Source organism: Pongo abelii, chromosome 6 (assembly GCF_028885655.2).
Source record: "Pongo abelii isolate AG06213 chromosome 6, NHGRI_mPonAbe1-v2.0_pri, whole genome shotgun sequence".
Lineage (NCBI taxonomy): Eukaryota > Metazoa > Chordata > Mammalia > Primates > Hominidae > Pongo > Pongo abelii.
In genome coordinates, this window is record NC_071991.2 from 56,647,388 (window position 1) to 56,663,250 (window position 15,863).

Sequence of the window (15,863 nt, forward strand, 5' to 3'; positions counted from 1 at the left end):
CTCTGGAGAGGGTAACACACAGGTGTTTATGCAGCGCCACTTCAGATTTACAAAAGCAGTAACAACAAAAAAACTTTCAACTCTCAAACTCAAAAGTTACTTGTTTTTAGTTTGGTTTGAGATGGGGTTATTCCCTTCTCTCATTCAGAGGGTCCTCACTGTAGTTGAAGCACTAAAAGAACAGTGAGTGGAAGGCGTGAAACAATCACCTTGGCTTTAAGTTCTTATTGAAACCAGCTCCTGTAAACCCCCGAAGGGCCTCCTATCAATACTCAATGAGCACACCTCAGATATTATGCACCAATGGAGCATCTGCCGTTATTATTCAGGATCTAGAAATCACTGGTGCTGGAGCTGACTGGTGCCTGCTCTTGGCTCTAAATAAGGTGTGATTTACAAGAATTTTAATTTATGGCCATGGAGATTGCACACCATCTTCAGGTCTAATTTCAGCAGAAATAGTTATTTGACAAGGCATTCGTGTGTTGGTAGATTTAGCTGTCCCCTTTTTTTAACATCTGCACATTTTCTGGTTTACTTGGAACTGGTACTGTGTGAGATCAAAGATAACTAGAGACCTTGCATTAATTCTCATAAATGTTAAAACAAAAGTTAAGCCCCATTTTCTGGTTCTTGTTGTAACTGGAAAGAATAGCTTACTCACAAAAAGAAAATGAATTTAAAATTTGGGACAGTGTGCCTTATCTATTCCAAATGTGGGTATCAACTTTGCTTTTCTCTAACTATATCCTACAGCAAAGAAAATCACATTTGGTAACAGCCCTGGGACCTTTTTCTGGTCCTTCTGCTCTGGGGGTGGGAGGGAAGCAGTTGTCTTTGCTGTCTGTGGCTCCCTGGCCCCAGAGCTTTCATTTATCCATGGCTGAAGAGGCTGGTGATGCTGGACTGTGTCAATCCCATGCCTGTGCCATCCTCCGGCAACCTCCTTTGTTCATGTGTGTAGGTGTGTGCTGGTATCTGGGAACAATCTTTTTTAAGAGCAGACAGAAAACATCGCTCAACTTGCTTGGGGCTTGGGCTCTCACATGCCAGCATGAATTCAATTTCATGGACCATCTCATGACCTCATCTCGGAGTTCAGGAGTCCGAGAGAGGCTGCTAGGATGACTGTTCTCTTTACCTCTCCATGAATCATGGTCCTCAATTTCTAAATCTCAAGCAAAGAAGCATAAAGGGATAAAAGGAAGATTAAAAACTGGCAGACTCAATTCCCACTGATGATGAGTGGTCTGATATTTCTGTTATCTTATGTGATTTTCTCAGGTGTTTTAATTGCAAAATTGTTCCTGTAAGATAAGAGAGAGTCAGTAGGATTGTAATGCAGTTCTATTGGTGAGAGATATGAATGATTCCAAAATATTTCAAAAGAACCAAAAGTTGTTAGGATTATCAATTACCAATCAAATTATATGACACAATTTCCAAATCATGGAATCACTGCCTCTGTAAATTGGTAGGTACAGGATACTTGCCTTGCTGAGACTACTTGTGGATCGATCCAGCAGACTGCTACAAACTTGGCCTTATGAATTAGGAATTACCCAATCAGTCACATTATCAGCTGGGCAGACAAGCATACGGCTAAATGCATATGCGATTCTCAGCGCTTCCTATCAGTTCATAGTCTGCCTAGCATCAACAGCTTCAGCCCAGCAAGTGCAATTATTCCAACGTAAAACTAAATGACAAGAAGAATGCTAAATTCTGAAATCTGATTCTTCTTTTAAAAAGCATTTAGTCTGCTCTACATTTAATAATAGATTGCTACCTTACTCCCTTTCAGAGCTGCTTTTGTATTATGTGTTTTTCTGTTTCATTTTCCTCAATAGTTAAAAAAGTCAAAGTGACAAATCACCAATTTAAAAAAGAAAAGAAGGGAAAATGCAGAGGTCCCATCACATACCGGAAAATAATATTAACTTCCTAAGCAAAATTTTCTTTCCTATTGGTCTGATATTCTCAACTATGGTATTACTAAAGGACTGTGAAAATAATGTTACATCATATGGCATGAAACTGATAGTGGCTAGAAATACTATAAAAAGCCTCATTAGTTACAATAAAGGTTAGTTTGAATTAGCGGCCTGTCTAATTACAGGATATTCTTTAAAGGCAATGCATTTTTATTATTTGCATGACTCAGTTTCAACCAAACAAAAAGGTGGTCTAATAGGATTCCTCAAGAGGGCTATTCATATCAGTGGAGAAAAATATTGGAATTAGTATATCTATTTTAGTAAGAGTTAGAGTTACCTAAAAAGGTATTTTTCTTAGGTACTTTTGATATTTTTTTTTGGTTACATTTATCTCATAAATATTTCAGCAAATGCTTTCTTTAAAATATTCCAACTTAGTCGCTATCTAAATTTTAATAGAGCCCTAACTTAAGAAAATTTACATCAAATGAATTTTAATATACATAATCATTTGTAAGAGCGATAATCAATCACAACTCACAGAATTCCAAGGAATTTTAGACTTCTTTGCAACAAACGTGCCTTTTATTGAGTGTGAATATATAATAGGAGTCTCTCAGTAACACTGATGTTACTATTTCCCTGCACCTGTCCTGAAAGGCAGTGCTACAATGGGACAAACCAAGGCAAACCTGGTTTTTAAGCAATAGACGTGGAATGCTTAAAAACCATCCTGGCCAGGGTGATCCAGGTCAGTGGGGAGATGGAACACCCTCTTACACTCTTGACTCATATACTGGGATCCATTCATTGCCAAGACAGACAACTGTTGGACTAGATGCTCTTTCAAGTGCCTGTGAGTCCGTTAAACAATGCTCTGACAAAGGTGTCTCTTACAACGCATGCTCAACTAGCTCCAAAAGACATAGTTTTAAAGTAACCAATTATATATTCCACACCTACTCACGATCAACCATGAGCTACCCCAAGTGTTCCAACTGCAATCAAGCCACAATTTCAATTTGCATTACTGAGGCTAAGCTAGTAAGAAGGGTTATTAACACCAAGAGATCAAGTCTCTGCTGGCTGAGTGAACTAGGGGACCCAAGGTGATTTTATTATCAAAAATCGCCCTGAATAGCAGAAGCTAATGCTTAACTTTCCACTGAGTCCCTGATTGCCTGAGTTCTCCTATACTCTTAGTCAAAGGGGACTGGTTTCCAGACAGAACAAAGACAGCAAGCAAGCTTTTCATATAAAAAAGAATACTGCAGAGCAAGGTCTCCAAAGGATTCAGGGGAAGTATTCAAAATTCCATTTTGCTTGACCAGCTAAGAATATGGACGAGAAACGGACAACTCCTATAAATGCCAGTAACACTTACATTCTATTTGTCACAATGGATGAGACAATCTGATTTTAAACCTCAACTCTTTGTTCTTTGCAATGCTTATGTGTTAGAAGAATCTCCTAAAAACTTTTGATTATTTTCTCCACTGGATGACTATTAAAGAGATACCAATGATATAAGAAAAAGTAGCTCAGAGATTTATATCCAAACATAAAACTGAGACCAAAATGTGTTCTTAGTATGTATAGCTCACACATCTAGGTGTATAGTAAGAAAATTACAGACATATATGGACTTTGAGCAAACTACTTAATCCTTTGATCTTATTTCCTCGTATGAAAAAAAAGTGGTAAGGATTAAATGACCTAATGTATGTAAAGCATATGGCGCAATGACTGGTATAAGGGAAGGCAATAAATGGTAGCTAGTATTATTACCATGCTGCCCTCTGGTGCAAGCCATCTCCCCCACCCTCTGCTCCATAAAGATCCAATTAATTCACATGGTGGGAAGTTACTATATACCTTTACTATCAATGGAATTGCCAAGAAGAAGAGGTAAGTATGGGTCACGTGTGTGTGTGCGTGTGATTTATTTACTCAGTTTTTACAATACCCTAACTCATTCTAAAAAGAATTTGGAGTGAGATATGTCATCTTTCCTCTGGCTTCCCCCTTAAAATGCCCAGGGATTATTAAGTAGACTCTTCTAGCAAAGAACCATGAGCAATGGATCTCGGTTCTGTGATTGCCTCCTGGGGACAAATGTTTTACTTCCCTGAATTACTTTCTTGCTTTCTCCATGGTGAGAATCAGGTTTAGAGCCTGGAACTAGAGATGGGCCCTGATTCTAGACCTAATCCAGGGACACAGTCGGGTTCTGAAGGACTATATTGTCATTTATGTTAGATGCTTTCTATCAAATGGTGAGTGCTGAGAATCTGATGAATAAAGGAAGATAGAATGAAGAAGCCAGTCTTTCCTGCCTGTCTTCAGTGTCAGCTCAAGATATAGTCAGCTGTGCCACACTTGGTCTTGTGGTCTTACCCACATCCAGTCCCACCACATTCAGAGGTCACGGAGAAAGGACCCCTGAGCCTAAAGTACCCAGAGGCCTTTCCTGACCCCCCTTCCTGCTGGCCACTTGCTATCACAGTCATGTTTTATCTTCATCATAGCACTTGTCACTAACTGATACTTATTTACTTATCTGGGGTTTTGTTGTTATTTATTATCTCCCTTCCTCTGCACCCCTCTTGAGCAGTAAGTTTCATGAAAAAAGAGACCTCACCTGTCTTGTTCAATGCAGCAATTAACACTTATTGTAGGCACTCAATGAGTGTTTGCCGAATGAATGAATCACATGGCTGTAGAAGGGCAACTTCAGCCCCTCTTCCTACACCTTGACTGGTGCCTGCCCTAACTTCTGTCCAAGTACAGACCAGTTGCCTGTAGCATTAGCTGGGCCATGATGTCAGCAGATAGGTTACCAAGGCATTTAAAAGACACACAGTTGGCCGGGTGCTGTGGCTCACGCCTGTAATCCCAGCACTTTGGGAGGCCCAGCAGGGCAGATCACCTGAGGTTGAGAGTTCGAGACCAGCTTGACAAACATCAAGAAACCCCGTTTCTACTAAAAATGCAAAATTAGCCGAGTGTGGTGGCGCATGCCTGTAATCCCAGCTAGTCAGGAGCTGAGGCAGGAAAATCACTTGAATCCGGGAAGCAGAGGTTGCAGTGAGCTGAGATAGCGCCATCGCACTCCAGCCTGGGCAACAAGAGTGAAACTCCGTCTCAAAACAAAACAAAAAGACACACAGTTCCGTGTGTCTTTCTTATCTTTCTTAGGCTTCCCACCTGAGATGTCAATTGGGTTTTACCTTGCGGGAAAGATCCACAACACTCTTGAACTTTATCTTCCCCTCTCCCTCCAGGCAACACAGTCTATCATCTATTAGGTCACACACACACACGTGTGAGCACATGAGAGGACACATGTGCACACACAGCCCTACCTTGGAGGGCTGTCTCAACCTCTCTCCACAGTAAACACTGAATTTGCTGGTATCAAGATTTACAGTGGAGATGGAGAAAAAGTCATGTGCTCCATTTGAGTTTTTGTTTTAATAGGAATTCTCATTTGGAATATCATTTGTTTGTTCAGCTATAAATAAGGTTGCACTTTGATTCTGATTCTGGGTCTTTTTTTTTTTTCCTGCACAGAACCCAGGAACCCTATAAAGAACTCAGGGTGGGGACATTTAACAAGACAAGATTTGGAAATTCCTAGGTACCTACCCGTAGTACCATGGAAATAGACTCAAACACCACCCTCTTTACCGCTCTCCTGAAATTTGATCATGATTTTCAAACCAACTTTGCATCACATAATAGCTGGTAATTTTGAAAGCTGCCTGTGGATGTGCATTGTCCTCTACACATTCCCACTTCAAACTTGGCACTCAAAAACCTTCTACATCACAACTTCCCTTACTATGAAATTATCCTTTTTCACAATGAGAACAGCTGAAGGGAATGATTCACATCTATCATCACATTAGGACTCTAGAAATGCATCACGTGGACCAAATAAAGATGGGAGGACCCAGGCGAAGGGTTGTGCAAGTCTTTGCTCTCAAAATCCAACACTGTCATCTCCATTTGTGTCTCTACTCTGTCCCTTTGAATAAGGGGTTTATGTTTACTGTCTATCCAGAAGATAGGGCTTATTCTAATAAAACACGGGGACTGTCACTTTTAATACCCTACCTGGTGGCATGTCAAAAATCATTTACAGTCACTTTTTGGGAGTGACTCTACCTGTCCTAAATGAAATGAAACTTATGACAAAGCTATGAAATTATTTCTGATCTTTCAACCCATTGGAAACTTAGAGTATATCTGTGACATCTTAACACCTTCCCCAACTACAATATATACAACTAATTAAGGATAAAGTGATTTTCCAAAATTTTCCAAAATAAAGGTTAACCAGATATTCTGGTTTGTCATATAAATATCTATTATATTTTATCTTCTTAAAATATGATGAGCCTCAACTCATCTGAAATAAAATGTGTAATTGAATATTGCTTGAAAAAGTAGTCTAGGAGGAACTTGAAGATTTTTGCCCTGATGTTTTGATTTACATTATTTTTATTATTGTTATTACTATATTGCAAGCCATATAAAATCATTCATCTTCATGATAGGCCACAAAATATGATAAGGTAAATAAAATTTTAATGAGCATGTTTGTTTGTTTTCCAGGACCAGAAGGCTTTAGTGTGAGTTCTAGCAATCTTTTAAGAAAAAAAAGTATTATAATATCACATAAACATGTAAAATAAAAGAGGAACTAATTCTAAAACTCATAAGATACTAAAACTCATCATGGACAGTATGACAAAATACAATTACAAACTAATTTGGCCTACAAACATAGTTTTAATAAAAGTATACTCTGAAGCTTTTGCTAAATTGAATTTAAATACATCAAGCAACAGTCAAGTAAAATCTTGTCATATGTGTAATCATAATCCAATATGCCACAATTAGCCTTATGGAAAATGAGGCTTGAGAAAAATAAACACTGAAGGATTTCCTGGAAAAAAAATTTAAAAATAACAAAGTAAAAATACCCAACACAATAGCCTATTATAATTCAGGATGGACAATGTTGGTATATTACATAGAGTTCTCTAAGTGCAAAGAAATTGAACCAGACTGTATAGCTCTGCATTCCCTTCCAGTAAGAAAATTCTATGAACCTAAGAACATGCAAAGTGGGTAGCAAGTTTTAAAATTTAGCACTTCATTTCATTAGGAGTATTAAATGGCCTCACACCAACCTCAACATAAACCATGAGAAAGCAAAAGAAAATATGTCAATATAATACTCATGCTGTTTTTCCTCATATTTATTTCTCTTTTCATTTTCTCATTCCAAATTTGACACAATAAAAATTAGAGTTACTTTTCCCCAAATAATATTCCACCTGGCACTGCCAGTGATTGGCAGGAACAGCCTCAAATTAATAAGGATCCGGTAAGAACAATTGCAAAGCTGCAAGAGATTAACCCAAAAAACCTGCTTTAGGCACTATATAGAAGAATGCTTCATTTCAGTGTTCACACATCTTCAGCTGCTCTTTTTCAGACCTTCAGATGGAGCTCCTTAGAGGACCATCCTGGCAGCCTGCCTGAAAGACTGCTCTGTCTGGTACTTACACTATAGTAGTAATCTCCCTACATAATCATCATTCCCTAAACTCACCTCCCACTCCTTTACCACCAGGCAGCTTATTTGAGGGATCCAATTTGGGAAAAATAAAGGGAGAACTTTTGAATTTAAATATTGGGAATTGCAGAATCTACAGCCTTGCTACTTGTGTATCTATGCTCACTGATGAACCATTAAGTTATACTGCATTGACTCTATAGAACATAATGGATACAAAACAAAAGAATAGGCCATCCTTCCTAATCCTTCTAGGCTGTTATAATTCTTATGAATTTGAGTTTCTCCATCTCTGTTTGTAGACTTAAAGAAAGACCAAACAATTTTTAAAGAGCAAGCTCATAAAAAAACAACAACAAACAGAGACTGAGAGGTGGCAAGCGGTGGGTGAAGAGAAGGGCAGATGCTGCCTTTGAACTCGGTGTCTTCCAAGCCAGAGCACATTGGCACTATCAACAAGTCACTGGATGTGTGGGCGGCTCTGACACCAGGAGTATTGGGAGAATTTGACCGTGTCTATAAAGTGGCAAAATCTGATGATGCAGTAGCCATGTGCAGGTTAGTGGGTTAGGACTGCAGGATCAAGGGCCCTCATCTTTTCCCTGTGTTCTGAGCCTGGGACAGAAGCTCCATCACCTATGCCCTTCGTCCTCTATCAGCAACAATGGGTTACAATAACCTGTCTGACAAAACTCTTAGAGGATTATTGATAATAGTGCTATCCTGCACGTTTCCCAGAATTTAAAATAAAATTTGTAAAAAAGAATTTAAAACATTGTAATAATAAAGCACTTTTAAAATTAAAGTAACATAGAAACACTAAATTACATGAGCCAGGCCTGGCAGACAGTTTGTTTCTCTTCTAATACATTTAAAACATATCCATAGGTGTGCTAAGGAGAGAAGTGCTAAGGTGAAAAATTTCTAGCCTAAGAAGAATAACAGGAAACTATTTGATTATCCTGTTAGGGTTTATGCAACACTTTTCATTACATTCTTTCACTGAATCTCCATAATAAGCCTGTGAAACAGGCTTGGAATATACAATCATTCCCATTTTTTTGGGAAAAGAAACTGAAGCACAAAAAGGTTCAATAAGTAGCTCAAGGTCATGGCCAAGTGAGGCAAGGCCCAGGATACAGTTCAGGTTCCTCACTCCTGTCCCTGAACTTTTTCTAATTTACCATACTACCTCTCAAAATTAGAAGAAATCACAATTAGCTAATGGATTATTGGTATTATTTATTTCTGCTCACATTTGCTGAGCACTTGCTGTTTCCATACATTCTCTCATTTAATCTCCCACATATGAGGCAGGTATTGTTTCCTAAGGACACCTTCACTGACCATCTCAATCCAGAAAGAGAGCTCATTCTACCAAAGTTGCATAGCACCTTTTCCTTAAAATACTCACTTGACGTATGTCATAGATGATCCTTTATTTTAGCTAAGTTTTCACATGCATGCTATATTGTGATATTCTTGAGGACAGGAATCATACAAATCTTTGCATTTCCCATGGCTCACAGAACAGTACAGTGTGCATAGATGCCCAATTCACATTTGTTGCTTGAGTGTGATTACGGGTATGTAATTTTTTTTTTTTTTTGAGACGGAATTTTGCTGTCGCCCAGGCTGGAGTGCAGTGGCATGATCTCGGCTCACTGCAACCTCCCCTTCCTGGGTTCAAGCGATTCTCGTGCCTCAGCCTCCCGTGTAGCTGGGATTGCAGGTGCACCCCACCATGCCCGGCTAATTTTTGTATTTTTTGTAGAGATGGGGTTTCACCATGTTGACCAGGCTGGTCTCACTCGAACTCCTGACCTCATAAGATCTGCCCACCTCAGCCTCCCAAACTGCTGGGATTACAGGTGTGAGCCATAGCGCCCAGCCAGGTATGTGATTTTTAAAACAACTTATATAGAGCCAAGTTGCATAGTAATACATATTTCACATTCTAGAAAATGAGAAGTTGCTGCTCTTCAATCACTTGAGTGAATATTACCTGATTATATTTCTGCTATACTTTAGAAATGTGTATTTTCAAGGTGCACAATTTACCAGTGGGACTCGCCTACCAGAAGAAGAACAAGTATCTTGCATGGAACGGATCTGATCACCCAAAGCTTCTTTTCCTGATGGCTCCTTACCTGATAACATATTGTCTGTTTTTATTGAAGGAAACTTCAAAGTCATTTCATGTTTGTGCCTATGAATCATCAGATGGTCCTCTGTTGGAAAGCGCTGTCAGACGAATAAAAAAAAAAGGGAGGGGAGAAGAGGAGCCATTCAGTTTTAAAAAACATATTTACCATTATTGAGAAAAAGACTTATTTAGCATTGCAAACGTGACAGGCAAAACAAAAAAAAACATTTCGAAGAAGTGTGAAAGCATGAGTAAGTGAAGTTGCAAAGCTTTTTTATGCAAGCAAATGTGCTGGGATGTTCCTTTAAATTACACCCAAATATATGCATTCTAATTTTCATTAAAGTTTACCAAAGGGGTTAACTACAATTGCAGAAAAACCTGGCTGAGTACTGATAATAAGCAGAAAATTTTTGCCTTCTATACCTTCCGTAGGAACTTTTTTGAAAGGACTCTACTTCTTAGTCCCTGGATATATCCAACTATATATATATCAGTAAACTTTATATTTCTTTAGGAGCTATGGGTTTGCACTTTAAACTTTGTGTTTAAAGAATAAAACAGGAAGAAGTAAATGAACAATACTGAAGGTATTAAAATAACATATATATACAAAAAAATGAGCTGTGTCCTAATGCCTACCTAAATATGCAGTATTTTACAAAAAATAAGTGTTTAAATGAATGCTTATTTGTGGTCATGAAGAATAACTAATAATGGCAACATGACAAATTAAAATTTTTCCATTTCTTCTTATACGTATGAGAAAACCATGTCCAAAACATGAAAGTGAATTTAGACCTGAGTAGCACTGGAATTTTGCAAAATCATTTGGAACTTTTCAAATGTAGTTAATGTTTTACACAATAGTGTAAAATTAAGTCTAAGGTATGATAAGTATGCTAGACATTATCTATGGATTAACCAAAAATAGGAGAAATGCGTGATGAAAGAAGAGAATCACGATTCAAGTCAGACTTCGGGAAAGAATTATATGCCATGCCCAATTATTTGACATATGTATCTACAAATGTAACTGTGAAATCTGTACAGTGTATTTCCATTTATGAAGACCTTGCCCACCTATTATCTGATATTTTTAAATTACACATATGATTTTAGAGTAACATGACAAATTATTTTTAGTATTCTATGTTCTGTACAATGTAATAAACCAATGCTTATTTTTAATTTTCAGGGAATGATATTATGGTTATCAGAAATGCTGCTCCCAAATGTTTTTGGCTGTCTGACTTCCAGTCACATGGTGGGACTGAATTTTCTGGCCCTCTTGTGGTTGCATGAAGCCCTGTGACTAGTTCTGCCCATTGAGTAATGAATGAAAGTGACATGTCACCCAGGGGCCAGCATCTAATTCCTGGTGTAAGACACTGTAGCATTCCCCCTTCCCCTTTGTTTTAACATGGCAACTAGCAATATTGGAAATAGTGGCTACCCAATCATCTTAAATCTCTGAGGCATTATGAAAAGCATTTCTGAATTCTAAAGGATTATGAAGAACTTCCTGCCAATCTACAATAGAAATGCATCCTTGGGGAATAGAAATAAGCCTTTGTTGCTCTAAGCCATTGAAGCTTTGAGGTAATTTGTTATTGTAGCAGATCCTAGCCTATCCTGCCTTGGACTACTATGTTTGTAGTAACTGAACTTAACAGAATATCTGCTTTATCAATGTCGAATGAAAATACAACAGAGGATGATATATTCTGCTGAACACTTCCAAATCTTCAACAATTTAGAAATCTTTCAGAGCTTCCTAATTCCTCAGGATAGTCAATATAAGTTTTAATTACCTTTGTTTACTAGGGTAGAAATGTTTTCTGCAAATGGCATGGATTTGTGTTCATGAGAATGAAGGAATTCCCTGGGCTGAATTATACAAAATATTCTAAAAGTACTTCTTTGAATAAATATCACTTATTTACTTGTCATTTGTATTACATAAATTGAAGAGCATTGGCTTTTGCAAAACATGGTAATTATGCCAGATTTCTGAATACACTGAAGTTTGCTTTATATGACATGATTTTTTTGCTACTGGTTCACCCATTCTCTTGGTCTATAACACTGTGTAATGACCGCACCAAATACATAGCACTACCACGTGTGATTTAGAGACTGAGTTGCCTAGTCTTTCTGTCAAACAACTAATTATAATTTTTGTTTTATATGCGTATATAACACAAATATACTATAAAAATATTATATTTTATATAGACACTATATTTTAAATATACTATATTTTATATATATATATTTGTATATACAAAAATACACCACATGGTAATAGCCTTCATTTCATATCTATAAGCCATTTTCTGACTTTATAAAGTAATAGCCTAAAGTAGGATATGAACCCGATTACTTCTTAAATAACAATAATTTCCATAATACCACATACTGACTATAATTACCTTCCAAGTGAGATAATAAAGGACATCGTGATTTTTTTTAATTCAGCAGGAACATAGCAGCAAATTGAAAATAACAAAAATATACAGTCTGCAATAGATACAGAGCTGAGAAAGGCCACTGGAATTCAGAACGTGGTTAATTTAGAAGGCAAAGAGAGAGTGAAATTAACATTGAGCTCTGTGAGATTACAAAGGGCAAGAGAAACTCTTCCTTCTGAGACAAAGATAATGTCGAAGGAACGGTAGGTAACATAAAAAATCTCCCACATGGCCACGGTGGCTAACACCTGTAATCCCAGCACTTTGGGAAGCCGAGGCGGATGGATCACCTGAGGTCAGGAGTTCGAGACCAGCTTGGCCAACATGGCAAAACCCCATTTCTACTAAAAATAAAAAAATTAGCCAGGCATGGTGGCACGTGCCTGTAATCCTAGCTACTCAGGAGGCTGAGGCAGGAGAATCGCTTGAACCTGGGAAGCAGAGGTTGCAGTCAGCCAAGGTCGTGCCATTGCACTCCAGCCTAGGTGACAAGAGTGAAACACCATCTCAAAACAAAACAAAACAAAACAAAAAAAACAAACAAAAAAACCTCCCACTTATTATAGGCCATTCCTAATAGAGCTAAGTTTCTTTCCCATGAGGGAAAAGGAGAAAAAAAATCCTTTCTTCACCCCTAGCACAGTGCAAGCAATGATAACTTATATTTACTCCCCTTTCCAATTCTCAGTCATCCTGTCTTCTCTGTGCAGGTTCCCAGGCTGCAGGACATCCCTAAAGTAAACACCATGGCCACAACAATTGGCTTGACTGTAAGTTTCTAATACCCCAGGAGACCTTTGTGACTGCTGGGTGACTGCTACATTTTCTTAATTCTAACACCTCTTCCATTGAAAAATGCACATATTTTTATAACAGCTTGTCAAGGAAAAAATACACTTCCACATTAAATGAAGACATCGAGTTTTAGAAGCATCTTTACATTTAAATCTGAAGTGGGGGAAGCTTGGAATTGTTCCTTAAAATCAAGAAACTTTGTCAATCCCAATTTCCACGTCTGTCCAACCATTTCCTCAGTCCATTCAGCCTTCTCAAGGAAATGACCTGCTCCTTCACCAAGAAGTTCAAGGTCATTCAAAATGGACTCCCTTCAACCTTAATTAACCACCTCTACTTCAGCATTTTGAAGTCACTTCCTTGATTCTCTTTCCAACCCTTCCTTTCTCAGAGGAAATGGCACCCCCACTCCTCCCCAGGTTCGTCTACACCCCTTATCTTCTGGGGATTAGCCGTGTAAACCCGCATGCTCACTCCCTCTGTCTCACTGGTTTCTTGTCCTTGACAAACTCCAGCTCGGCTATCCTTTAATTTTAAAAAAGCTGTTTCCTTCTCAGGCTACCATTATATCACTCCGCTTCCCGTCACTGCCTAGTGCTCTTGAAAGAGTTCTCTATGCTTGCCACCTCCGCTTCCTCACCACCCACTCACTCATTAATCCCTTGCAGTTTGGCCTCCGCCCCTGCTCCCCTCTCATAGGTTGCCGGCAAGCACCCAGCTGCCAAAGCCAACAGCCTCTGCCCAGGCCTCTAGCTGTCCCAGCTCTAGCAGTGCCTGACACCAGTGACCACACGTCTGTGGCATTCATTTCTTTCTACCCTGCCTGTTGCCAAAAAGAAGAAGGGCTTACAGCAATACATAAAATAGTTTGGGAGAACATAGATTAGAAGTAGATGATCCCAAAAGAGAAGGGATCCAAAAGAAAGGAAGGCTAAAGCCAAAATGCAAATCAGAGGGTAGTCATTCTCAACCAGGGGCAATTTGGGCCCACAGGGACATTTGGCAATGTCTGGAAACATTTTTGGTCATCACAAGTGGGGAATACTTCTGGGATCTAGTGGGTAGAGGCCAGGGATGCTGCTAAACATCATACAACACACAGGACAGCTACCCAAGACACAGAATTATCCAGCCCCCAAATATTAATGGTGCCAAGCTTGGAAAATTCTGCCATATAGTCCAATGACTAATGTGCAGCTCTCTTCTCTCTGACTTACCTAAGTATTAGATATGGCTTACAGCCCCTTCCTTGAAACACTCTCCTCTACTGTCCTACACAACCCTGGAGGTTGCTGGGAATCCTAACTCACCCTGAACCCTCTTTTGCCTTTGCTGGGTCTCTGGAGAGTCCCATTCCATTAAATGCCCCTTCCTTAGTGGAGACCGGCATTTACCTCCCCAAGTAAAGTCAACCCCTGTATTATACTCTTCAAGGTAGCCTGTGGTCTTCCTTCATGGAAAATTGCAATTGACTAATTAACTGATTTACTGATCATGTGATTATAGACTTGATTCCTAAACTAGAAGCTCTGTGAGGACATGGACACATATGTCTTGTGATTACTGTTTCCCCAGAGCAATCAGATTGCCTGGCACATAGTAGGCTCCCAAAAAGGGTGTTGAGAGATTTGAGTTGAATCAAACGTAATGTGACATTTTCACCACCAAAGCAAAGAAAACTGCTCAAATTATCTGATTCCCTTTGGCTATCAAGACTTCTCTTTAAAGAAGCTGAACGGGAATCAGTTCTACCTTAGGAATTAAGTTCTAATTTAGTTACTCTAGTAACTTAGTGGAGTGACATTCTGCATCCACAATGAAGAGTCCTGGTCTAGCAGGATTTTTACCAGTTACTTATCACTCTGTTTTTTTCCTAGTGTTTTCTACTTCAAAATCATCTCCAAACCAGTTTGCTTCAAAATAATTTTTGCACTGCTCTTCTTATTTATAAGTTGGAAATAAACATTGACACAAAGCCCCTGGTGAAACTTCTAGAACCGGAGCAAAGGACTCTGGTTGTTCAGTTAGTGGTTGATAACACCAGCAACAATGTCTTATATTTCTATGGCCTCTTCCTTCCAAAAGCCTCCCAGAATCCTCCACAAACTCCCTGGGGAAGTTAATAAGAAGGGTCCGGCCGGGCGCGGTGGCTCACGCCTGTAATCCCAGCACTTTGGGAGGCCGAGGCAGGCGGATCATGAGGTCAGGAGATGGAGACCATACTGGCTAACAAGGTGAAACCCCGTCTCTACTAAAAATACACAAAAAATTAGCCGGGTGTGGTGGCGGGCGCCTGTAGTCCCAGCTACTTGGGAGGCTGAGGCAGGAGAATGGCGTGAACCCGGGAGGCGGAGCTTGCAGTGAGCCGAGATCGCGCCACTGCACTCCAGCCTGGGAGACAGAGCGAGACTCCGTCTCAAAAAAAAAAAGAAGGGTCCTCAATGAATCCTTCTTATTAAGCTCTCATCTGACTGCTAAGCATTGCTCCACGCTCTACTGCCAACCCCACCACATAAACAGGCAGGAGAGTGAGGGAAAGACTGTAACTCGCCACACCTGAAAGACCCCTGTGCTCTGGGTTCCAAACTTGTCCTATATCCCACAGAATGAAGATCTAGGCATGAGAGCAACCACGTGTAGTTATTTTCCAATGACTAGAATGTGGAAATACCCAAAGGGTCAAGAGTAGAAAAAGTCACTGTCACATTCCAAAGGTAAAGTGCAAAACTCTGATTTTAGGTGATGAATATTTCTAATTTCTTTCAAAGAGATAGATTCCAATATAATAATAGTAGCAGCAGCAGCAATAGTAGTAACAACAGTGGACAATAATTGAGCTCGTAGTGTGTGCAGACCCTACATTAAACACTCTACCAGCAGTATCTTATCGAATTCCCACACTAATTCCACTTGATGGAAGC

The 15,863-nt window shown here is 39.2% G+C and overlaps 1 protein-coding gene across 3 annotated transcripts in view; it reads right to left on the minus strand.

The window, feature by feature from the left end:
• CREB5 (cAMP responsive element binding protein 5) overlaps positions 1-15,863 on the minus strand; it is a 416,932-nt gene that overhangs the window by 322,712 nt on the left and 78,357 nt on the right. For all 3 annotated transcript variants that reach the window (XM_054559357.2, XM_054559355.2, XM_054559356.2), the window contains exon 3: positions 9,678-9,771. In XM_054559357.2, coding sequence (XP_054415332.1) covers positions 9,678-9,771 — 94 coding nt within the window. The remainder of the gene's footprint in view (positions 1-9,677; positions 9,772-15,863) is intronic.